General features: G+C 48.9%; 1 protein-coding gene across 5 annotated transcripts in view; it reads left to right on the top strand.

The window, feature by feature from the left end:
- Positions 1 to 9259, top strand: part of TET3 (tet methylcytosine dioxygenase 3) — a 113280-nt gene extending 104021 nt beyond the window's left edge. For all 5 annotated transcript variants that reach the window (XM_024133496.3, XM_028496536.2, XM_028496537.2 and 2 more), the window contains 2 exons: positions 493 to 829; positions 1474 to 9259. In XM_024133496.3, coding sequence (XP_023989264.1) covers positions 493 to 829; positions 1474 to 3278 — 2142 coding nt within the window. In that variant the 3' untranslated portion in view covers positions 3279 to 9259. The remainder of the gene's footprint in view (positions 1 to 492; positions 830 to 1473) is intronic.
- The last annotated feature ends 1927 nt before the right edge of the window (positions 9260 to 11186 follow it).

The following is an 11186-nucleotide window of genomic DNA, read 5'->3' on the forward strand; positions in this document are numbered from 1 at the left end:
TGGGATTATGGAGATCATTTTTATGTCCTTTGTGCTGGCCTAAATTTTCTACAACCAGCACATATAATTTTCAGTTTTAAGGGCAAAAGGAGGCTGAGTGTTGAAGGCAAGGAGGATAATGGTGGACGGTCCGAGGTCTGTGTGATGACATGTAATGGCAGTGGAGGGCAGAGCACATCTCCTGGTCGTGACCTGGCCCCTTTCTGGCTGTGTGACCCTGAGCCGGTCATCTGATCCCCCCAGAGCCTTGTTAGACAAAGTGAATGGATGTGCTTTGAAAACTGTCGAGCAGACTCTAAACGCTGGTGATACCGTTACTCTATAAAGCAAGACAAATGCGCTTTTTAGATGCTCCGGAAAGGGATAGTGGATAGCTGGGGTGGGGACGGTGTGGGGAAGGGGCGGCCTTGTGTGCGGGACGCTCAGCCCCTCCCACTCAGTGTCTGGCTCCCCCAACCCCATGCACCCTCCCCGTCTCTCTGTTTGGGGCAGGTCTGCACCCTGACCAAGGAAGACAATCGCTGCGTGGGCAAGATTCCCGAGGATGAGCAGCTGCACGTACTCCCCTTGTACAAGATGGCCAGCACGGATGAGTTCGGCAGTGAGGAGAACCAGAACGCCAAGGTGGGCAGCGGGGCCATCCAGGTGCTCACCGCCTTCCCCCGCGAGGTCCGGCGCCTGCCAGAGCCTGCCAAGTCCTGCCGCCAGCGGCAGCTGGAAGCCAGGAAGGCGGCAGCCGAGAAGAAGAAGGTTCAGAAGGAGAAGCTGAGCACTCCTGAGAAGATCAAGCAGGAGGCCCTGGAGCTGGCTGGCATCCCCACTGACCCAGGTGTGTGGGGAAAGGGTGCCCGGCAGGGGTGGCACGGGCACCGTTGGGTGGGGGGCCCTGGACGGCTCCCTTACCACCCCTCTTCCTGCCTTGAGATAGAATTCCATACAGAAAAGTACTGGGGGGGGCGGGTCTCTCAGCCACCTGGACCATCAATCATCTTAATTTTGTCAGTCAGTGCCATAGCTGCAGCAGCCCCGGGAAACCAGGCTAGATGGGAGGCACCTGGGAGCCAAATGAAGGAGGTCTCCCTGTCTTCCCAGAGGGCAGCTGGGCGTCCCCCCGGCTCACCCGCTCTCCTCGCTGTGGGTCTGCGGAAAGTACCGAGGCGGCAGGCATGTGGTCTGCAGCAGGGTTTTTGGGTGTGGGGCGGCTCTCATCCCCGCAGTGGCTGGCACGAGAGGGCTTCAGTGAGGCCGGGTGGCGTTCGCTAGAGTCGGGAAGAATGACAACACCGAAGCCCTGGGCTCTGCCGGCTGCTCTTCTGGGGCTTCCGTGGGGCCGGGCCACGCCGCGCTGCACTGGGAGCAAGTTCAGCCTCTCTCATCTTGCCCGCCCAGCAGAGGAAACCTCCTGGCAAGAGGGAGCGTCCGTCTCTGTGCTTCTCTGTGCTTCTTCTCTGTCTTGCCTCCTGTCTTCCTCAGGCCTGTCTCTGAAGGGTGGATTGTCCCGGCAAAGCCTGAAGCCCTCCCTCAAGGTGGAGCCACAGAACCACTTCAGCTCTTTCAAGTACAGCGGCAACACAGTGGTGGAGAGCTACTCGGTGCTGGGCAGCTGCCGGCCCTCCGACCCATACAGCGTGAACAGCGTGTACTCATACCACTCCTACTATGCACAGCCCGGCCTGGCCTCCGTCAACGGCTTCCACTCCAAGTACGCGCTTCCATCATTTGGCTACTATGGCTTTCCATCCAGTAACCCCGTCTTCCCCTCTCAGTTCCTGGGTCCTAGCACCTGGGGGCACAGTGGCAGCAATGGCAGTTTTGAGAAGAAGCCAGACCTCCATGCTCTGCACAACAGCCTGAGCCCAGCCTACGGTGGTGCTGAGTTTGCCGAGCTGCCTGGCCAGGCTGTTCCCACAGACACCCACCACCCCGCTCCTCACCACCAGCAGCCTGCTTATCCAGGCCCCAAGGAGTATCTGCTTCCCAAGGCCCCCCAAATCCACCCAGTGTCCAGGGACCCCTCTCCCTTTGTACAGAGCTCCAGTTGCTACAACAGATCCATCAAGCAAGAGCCAGTAGATCCACTGGTCCACGCCGAATCTGTACCCAGAGAGCCTGGCAAGATGGGCAAAATGCCTTTGCCTGAGGCATCTCAGAATGGGGGACCCAATCACCTATGGGGACAGTACTCAGGAGGCCCAAGCGTGTCCCCCAAGAGGACTAACAGTGTGGGTGGCAGCTGGGGGGTGTTCCCTCCTGCGGAGAGCCCTGCTGTTGTCCCCGATAAGCTCGGTTCGTTTGGGGCTGGCTGCCTGACCCCTTCCCACTTTCCAGATGGCCAGCATCAGTGGGGGTTATTCCCTGGCGAGGGACAGCAGCCAGCCCCCCAGCCTGGAGGACGGCTGCGGGGCAAGCCGTGGAGCCACTGCAAGTTTGGGAACAACACCTCGGCCTTAGCTGGGCCCAGCCTAACTGAGAAGCCGTGGGCGGTAGGAGCCGGGGATTTCAACTCTGCCCTGAAAGGTGGTCCCAGATTCCAAGACAAGCTGTGGAGCCCCCTGAAAGGGGAGGAGGGAAGGATTCCAACCCCGGGGATGAGCCAGTTGGACAAAGCCTGGCAGTCCTTTGGCATGCCCCTGGGCCCCACTGAGAAGCTGTTTGGGGCCCTGAAGTCCGAGGAGAAGCTGTGGGATCCCTTCAGCCTGGAGGAGGGGACGGCGGAGGAGCCCCCCAGCAAGGGCACGGTCAAGGAGGAGAAGGGCGGCGGAGGTAGCGGTGTTGGTGGGGCAGAGGAGGAGGAGGAGGAGCTGTGGTCCGACAGTGAACACAACTTCCTGGACGAGAATATCGGCGGCGTGGCCGTGGCCCCCGCTCATGGCTCCATCCTCATCGAGTGTGCCCGGCGGGAGCTGCACGCCACCACGCCCCTCAAGAAGCCCAACCGCTGCCACCCCACCCGCATTTCGCTGGTCTTCTACCAGCACAAGAACCTCAACCAGCCCAATCACGGGCTGGCCCTCTGGGAGGCCAAGATGAAGCAGCTGGCAGAGAGGGCGCGGGCGAGACAGGAGGAGGCCGCCCGGCTGGGCCTGGGCCAGCAGGAGGCCAAGCTGTATGGGAAGAAGCGCAAGTGGGGGGGTGCCGTGGTCCCCGAGCCCCAGCATAAGGAAAAGAAGGGGCTTGTCCCCACCCGGCAGGCGCTGGCTGTGCCCACGGACTCAGCAGTCACCGTGTCCTCGTACGCCTACACGAAGGTCACGGGCCCCTACAGCCGCTGGATCTAGGCGCCAGGGTGCCAGGGAGCCAGCGTACCTCAGCGTCGGGCCAGGCCCGAGCTGCCTCTGTGGTGCTTTCGCCCTCCCACCTGGGGGCGGGTTGGGGGTGCAGAAGTCTTTTTATCTATATATACATATATAGATACGCATATATATGTATTTATGGTCCAAACCTCAGAACTGACCCGCCCCTCCCTTCCCCCCAATTCCCCAGCACTTTGAAGAAGAAACTACGGCTGTCGGGTGATTTTTTTCGTGATCTTAATATTTATATCTCCATGTTGGTTTTTTTCCTCCCTTGTTTGGGGGGGCCTTTTATTTTCTCTTGTTTTTAAAACTCTATCCTTGTATATCACAATAATGGAAAGAAAGTTTATAGTGTCCTTTCACAAAGGAGTAGTTTTAAATTCCATTTAAAATGTGTATTTATTGGATTTTTTTTAAAGTGACAATTGTAATGGTAAAGGATCGGCAGGAAAGGCCAGAAGCACTCATTCCTGCCCAGTTGTGCTGGGCCTGGTGAGCCTGGCCCTCTTGGGAGCTGACAAGGTTCTCTCAGCCATCGGCCCCTCATGAGCCAAGTGCAGGTTGTAGCCACCCACTGCATCCCTCCTGACAGACATGCCTTCCCTTCAGGGGAGGGAGCCCTCAGGACAGCTTCTGTCCTCTCCGGTAGGATGGGAGAATCTGTAGAAAAACAGCTGGGGTCCCTTTTCCAGTCACCGGCTTGGAGTCGGGGATGGGGGCGGGTGCACCCCAGGCCAGGCACCTGAGATGCTGGCATAGATTTTCCCAGAAACCAGGTTGGAAGTAGACAGCTTCAAGCTTGCTAGTCTCCACACTGAATCCTCTCTGTCCCTTAGCTATCAAGTCACGTGGTACCGTGGTCCCCTCGGCAGCACCTCGGGATGGAGCTGGAATCGAGCCTTTTCCACCGAGCTGACTAGCCAACGAATACTGGCTGAAGGAATTTGTCTTAGTGGCGGTTTTTTTCAAAAAAAGAGATGCCCCAAAGTCTGTGCTGATACCGAAAAGGGCTACTGTATCTTTAAAAACAGGAAGTTGAACCCAAGCTGTGAAAAGCCAGCGGTGCTGTGTGCAGCACTGCGCAGAGCCTGGTGCTGTAGTGTTGTGCTGGGACTTCCTTGACTCGGGCAGGCTGCATCTGCAGGAGCTCCGCACAGCAGTGTGACAGCAGTAACGCATCTCCTTATCCCTGGATTTCACATTGAACAATGGTGCATGCCTCATACCTGAGCCCACCCCCTCCATGCTATCATTTGGGGAGTGGACCTACACTTAATGATTTTAAAATGCAAGAGTCAAACATTTTCAGCAGGTAGCTATGATTTTTCTCCCTAATTGGTGCCATTTCTCTATTTGGTCATTTTCTCCTTTCCTTCCTCCCCTCTCCACCCACTTGAACATGCCCGTTCTAAAATTCTGGTGCATTCATTCAGTTCTTTGAAATGAGAATGTGGTGCTTAATTTTTTCAACATTGTTGAGAGAGGTTGGGCCTGACAGGCAGAAGCAACATGTGTTGACAGCAAGTCAGACTCCTTGGAGTGTCTGTTTTACCTGTGGTATTAGCAGAAATTATATCCAGCTACCCATGTGGATGTGTGTGTTGAGTGGGAGGCTTCATAAGGACACAGAGGGGAATATGGCCCCACAGTGAATGACAGCCAAGCCCTGAGATAAACATCGGATATTTATTGAGCAGTTTTATTCAGATGTGGGTCTTCATAAAATGAGTTTAACAATCAGATGATGATGCTAAAGGCAAGTTCCTGAGCTTCCAGGTGCCTTGTGTAAGAGCTGAGAATTGACCCGCTGGGTGTTTACTGTAACTGTTCCAGAAACACTGGCGGAGAGTCGCTGTGAGATGTCCTGAGCATTTATGTGGTCTGGTTTTAACTGTAAATAGTGAAAAAAAAAATTTTTTAAGCACTTTTGCCTAGATTTAAACAGCAACTTGAAAAAAAGTATGTTTTAACATGTAATTGTGGGAGAAATTGTAAATAGTAGCTGAATATTTAACGTGCTTTGTCTATCCTTCACTTTTACCATATTCTGTAAAGTTGCATTTATTTTACAGGACAAAAATGAAATATTATTGCTTTTGAAATAAATACCCAAGAGCTTATCAGGATTTCGAATTATTCAGAACTCAGATTTATAGGAAAACCTCTGACCTTCAGTTTGACAAGCTAAAGGAAGCAGAGTCTTTAATGAGCATGCTGATTTTCTAGTTTTGAGGAAAAGTTGGGTCCTTTAAATGCTATTTTGCTTATCGCATCAGTACTTTTATGCAGGTCTCATTTGACTCCGTGCTTAGGTAGATGCGGGGGTGCCTTGAAAACTTCATTTTAAATTATCTTAAGCAAGAAATACAATATTTTACAAAACATTTGGAGAATGTGACCGTCTGTATGACCCGGGAAAGCCCCAGGTTGGCTGTTGGTTTGGAAGGTCCTGAGTGTAACCCAGGTGATTCTGATGCTTGGCATGTATGAATCTCCTTGATGTGTGTTAAATAGACTCTTCCCCTCCTCCCCCTTTGGTAGCAAAGCCATTAGATGAAAGAAGAAACCAATACAAGCTAAAAGCATGTGATGTCTGTCCCCCCAGCCCAAACAGCCTTCGGTTCATAAATTCTAGATCAGCAAATAGGCTGCTGAGAAGTAAGTCAAGAGGCAGTCTCCATTGGACGTCCCCACGCCCTTCAGAACGGTGTTTCAGAAATTAGGTGGTGCTGTTGCCATGCTCAAGCCCATGCTGATTTTTACACACTACATGTATAACCTACCTCAAATCTCAGTCATTAAATTAGCATGCTTTAGACGTATGTTTAAAAAGTAACTATGCACAGCTCTTTATCCCCCTCCCCTTGCTGCTGAAGGTTTCTTAAAGAGAAAAATCAAATTTTTATTTTTTACTGGCACTATCATTTTTTAAGTCCTAAAGATGATTAACAGACATTTTTATCATGAGAAGAAAAATAAAGCCATTGCAACTAAAGAACCTAACAGCATGATCAAGTTTTAATAATAGTATAGCAGCGGAAATGATGGAGTCTTAGAGTCATCCCCCAGTGTGCCCTGTCCACAGACGCCATCCACATGCAGTGCAGACATTTGGTTCTTCTTTTGTTTTGTTTTCCCTGCCTTTTGCTTGCAAGGAAAGTACTTGCAAAGTTTTGTGCTAAGAGGTTTTTAAAATAAAAATCGCTTTGCGGCATGTTCTCGCAAAATAACTGGTGCTAGCTCAAGAAACCGTTATCTAACCATCAGAAATCTTGAGTAAGGTGTTTCATGGATTTTGAGGTTTCTTGTTTTTGTTGTTGTTTGGTGTGTTTTTTGGCAGGGCCTAGGTTTCCCACACTCTGGCTTCGTGGGTACTGCTTTGCTGTCTCACTGAGATGACAGGTATGCATGGAAAGAGATCATACCCAGCCCTCTTGGTCCTTTCACCAGCCTCTTTTGGAAACAGTAGTTTGCAGAACAAGGGACTTTTAAAGTGCTAAAGTAAGGAAAGAAAGAGCAGATCTTAATTGCTTTGTACCAGACAGCAGTGGGTGTGCGAGGACGGGTGACAGTGAGTAAGTAGATGGTAACCTGATTCCATTGAGAGAACCCGGCCAGGCTTCATGAAGTTAACCACCGCCAGATCTCACACCAAGGCAGTGCTGTGGAAAATTAAAATGATAGCCCCGACGTGCCTCAACCAATCTCTCTTTCCTTTTGTTACTGAAGTGTGTTTTATGGACTAGGAAGCATTTTTATGAATTGAAATAGTATAAATAAAATGGTGCTATGGTGTTTTAATGTGACTGTCCCTGATCCTGTCCTGCTGAGGTGCTATCAAGGTTCTGAAACCACAACCAACCAAAAACAAGGTGGGCTCCAGTCTCTCTTGGCTTCTCCCCCCCTCCCCCCTTTTGGTGCTGTCTCCTTAGACCTCTGTTTACGTGCTAGAACCTGCTCTGAGCAGTTTTTCTGTTTTGTTTTATTCTTCCCTTGCTGGCCAAATAGAAAGGCAAGTCTCGAAGGCAGCCAGGCCCCTTACTACACAGGGGAATGGGCCTTCCTGGCTTGGAGGTGGTGGGCGCTCTCGTTTCACATCTGTCCTCTTAGGCCTGATGAGAAAGGAGGTGTGAAGGGCTTTTCTTTTTTCTTTTTTTTTTGGAGGAAGGGGAGTTGGGTACTCCTGCCTCTTCTAACGTGGCAGGCATTCTCATAGCCAACACACATTTTCCTCCTGCAGTCCAGGGTGCCAAGTAGATGTCTCTGAGGGTTCCAAAGGTGCTCTGCATACCAAGGTGGGCCAGATGGGCCTCCTTCCTCACCTAGCACTGGCCAGGACCATGGTGGGCAGGGGTCTCATTCCTTTGCCCCCCACAGCCTTTGCCCCAGCAATGCTTCTGCTTCCCATTGGGAACCCCTCATGTTCAAACTTAAAGGAAGGAGCTTTCTTTGCTCACTCAGTGCCACTGAGGCTCTTTTTAGTTGGTGCTATTCTAAATTTCTTCTTGGGTCCACAAAAGTTGATATTTAAAAAACTCAACAGGAAGCTCCATTTTGTGTCATCCACTGTCACAGTAATTTTTTTAAATACCTCAAAAACGGGACATCATGACAACTTTGGTAAAGTAGATTCCATGAGGGTCTGTCTGATACATACAGGTTGTCCATTTGATGACATAACTTGACCTTGAAGAATCTGGGGTCATTTTGTTTTTCATTCTTCAGTTAAAATGGCAGAATGCCTAAAGGAAGGACTGTGGTTGACTTTATTTCATTTCCTTTTTTTGCTTTTGAATAAAATGTGAATTTCCCATGCCCATCTCATTGAGCTTTTTCAGTCATTGTTGCTGTCATATGAAATGACTCCCTCAAAACCTAGTTTTATTAGCCAGCTGCATCTGCTGTAGTACATGGCCAACTTCAACATACCCTGGACCAAAATGAACATGTTTTGGGGTGCATACCCCCAGCATAGGTTATACAGTCCCACACCCACATGTGCAAAGAGTTTTTCCATCTATGAGGCCCCTGTCTTGGCGCTCCCAGCCCTTCCTTCTGCAGAGCTGCCGACAAGAGCAAAGCAATAGGCTTCTTCCCTGAGCAGAGACTGCAGCACAGAAATGCAAAGTCTAAAGTTGCTTTTTGCCTAAGAATCAGTGAGAATTGGCCTACTTCCTTGTTTGCTTCTATTCTGATATCAGGGATGCTTTTTGTAGTGGTATTGTTTGCTCTCTTTTCTCATTTTGACTACCTGTCATTCAGGGATAACTCATCATTATTCACATGAGGATTTAAAAAATACTATTTGGCTAATTTGAACATCCAAATTTTCTTGGTTCCAGTACTTTTTTTTTCTTTTGAGGGGAAAAAGGAGGAGAAAAACAGGAGCGATGTAATTTCTTTTTCACGTATTCTAATTTAAAAAAAAAAGAAACGAGGACAGGTCATATTGTGGCATATTAATGCATTAGACTTCATCTAGAACCCCTGTAGCTTTTTGGTGTGTTTTATTTCTTCTCTCTTTGAATTCCTGTTTGGTTACTTGGCTTCCAATGGAGGTGAACTTAACAACCATACTTGAATATTCCGTCTTGACTTCGTAACTGTGGCTACTTGAAATGAAGTTTATCTGGGGTTGATGGATGAATGGTAGATTTTTGCAATGTCTCAAGGCAATAGGATGTGTATTATTAAACTGTAGATATTCTTAGTACAGTAAATTTATGCTGATAATTTTATTTTGTATAATTTTTACTTTTTTGTTAATATTTTTTCCTCCCACTTTATTGGTTTGCCTCCTGAGCTACCCTCCTTGCCTTCCCTTCTCCCCCAGTGTTTCAGCAGATTTAATTTAGGGTGCCTAGAAATTGCAAGTATGTATCCTTTTTTGATTTGTATTTTATTATAATTTACACAAACAACTGGGTTTGTGAACTGTATTACTCCTGGTATCTTTAAAATATTGTGGGTGTTTTAATAAATTTTATATTTATTTTTTGCACTCAAATTCTGTGTGGCTTCTTCCCCGCCCCCCCACCCCCCTTGAATTGGGCCCAGATTTTGGTATTTAAGATTCCCTGTAATCCCACCCTCCCCCTGCAGGTTGTAGGTAGACAAAGGAAGCCCTGACTAATAGCCTGTTCCCCTTCCACCTCCTGCATAAAGTGATGTTCAAAGACTGGCAGCTGTTAAAGCTGCTATAAAGGGGGAAAGTAGACTTGGCCTTTTATTCATCTGTTTCTCCTTTTGTTTGTTTTTCCCCTTTGATCTTTTTGTCCCCTTTTTCCATTCAGTTTGGAGACTCCCACCCCCGCCCCCCGCCCTCATTAAGATTGTTCACTTCTGATGTACTGTTTGCTAAGGATTGCTGCATCCTGCTCCATTCTGATGGCCTCAGCAGCACATCCAGTAGGAAGGGCCTATCTTTGGAGAGAGGAGATTTCCCATAAGGTCCCATGCCTGGGGCTACCTCTTTTCATTCAGATTGCCAATTATGTTGATGGCTGAAAAGGGAACTATAAATTGAAGAAAGGAAAAGAGAGAAGGGTAAATGGGAGGAGGAGAAACCATCCCTTCTGCTTGAAGCATCGGACTAAAACGGATTCAGCGTCTCTGAGGGACTATCCACCCCACAGTCCATAAAGACCAGCACTGTCTCCAGTTGATGCCAGTATCCCGTTAGGTCACTAGACAGGAAAGCTCCTCTCTGAGGACATTTGCGTGAAAACCCCATCATTCCAATAGGGGTGCCAGATGACAGCCTTGGGGGTTTTCTTCTCTGTTTCAGTTGCAAAGGAACCCTCTGGAAATGCCTGGGCACACCAGGGTTACCAGGGATTCTCACAGATGTTCGTGTGTTTTATGGAAGTGGGGTCACACTGTGTTTGGTAACGTGCTTTCCACTTGACATCTTTGAGTTGAAAGAGACCTAGTGTCCCCTTTCCCAGCCCCTGTTGTGTTGGCCCCATTTCCAGGCCCTGAGGTGAGGGGCTAGGAGATCACTGCTTCGGCAGGGACTGACTCACTACTGGGTAATATAAATATGCTTTCATCTCTTCTTATACAAATTCCGTGTTAAATATAGAAAAATTAGAAGACAGGATTTAAAAAACTATTTGAAATCTCACTACAAGAGAACCACATATTGGTCACAAACATTTGCTGAGTATTTAAATATAACCATATGTGTGTATATATATATATATTTTTTTAATGGAATAAAACAGTAATACCATGTTGTGATCTTTTTTCACTTAACAAATCTTCAAGTGTCAGTAATACAGAACTATAGTTGACCCTTGAACAACGCGGTGGTTAGGCGCACCAACCCTCTGCACAAAGAGCCTCAGATTATTTACTAGTCCACCCTCTGTATCTGCAGTTCCTTGGTATCTGAGGTTCCACATCTACCCACTCAACCAACTTGGAACCCGTAGGACTGTAGTATTTACTATTGAAAAAAATCTGCATTGGGACTTCCCTGGTGGTTCAGTGGTTAAGAATCCACCTGCCAATGCAGGGGACACGCGTTCGATCACTGGTCCGGGAGGATCCCACATACCACAGAGCAGCTAAGCCCGGGTGCCACAACTACTGAGGCCACGTGCCGCAACTACTGAAGCCCACGTGCTGAGAGCCCGTGCTCTGCAACAAGAGAAGCCACCGAAATGAGAAGCTGGAGCACTGCAATGAAGAGTAGCCCCCACTCGCCCCAACTAGAGAAAGCCCTCGTGCAGCAACGAAGACCCAGTGCAGCCAAAAATAAATTTTTAAAAATTAAAAAAAAAAAAAAGGGCTTCCCTGGTGGTGCAGTGGTTGAGAGTCCGCCTGCCGATGCAGGAGACACGGGTTCGTGCCCCAGTCTGGGAAGATTCCACATGCCGTGGAGCG

Source organism: Physeter macrocephalus, chromosome 12, assembly GCF_002837175.3.
Source record: "Physeter macrocephalus isolate SW-GA chromosome 12, ASM283717v5, whole genome shotgun sequence".
NCBI lineage: Eukaryota > Metazoa > Chordata > Mammalia > Artiodactyla > Physeteridae > Physeter > Physeter macrocephalus.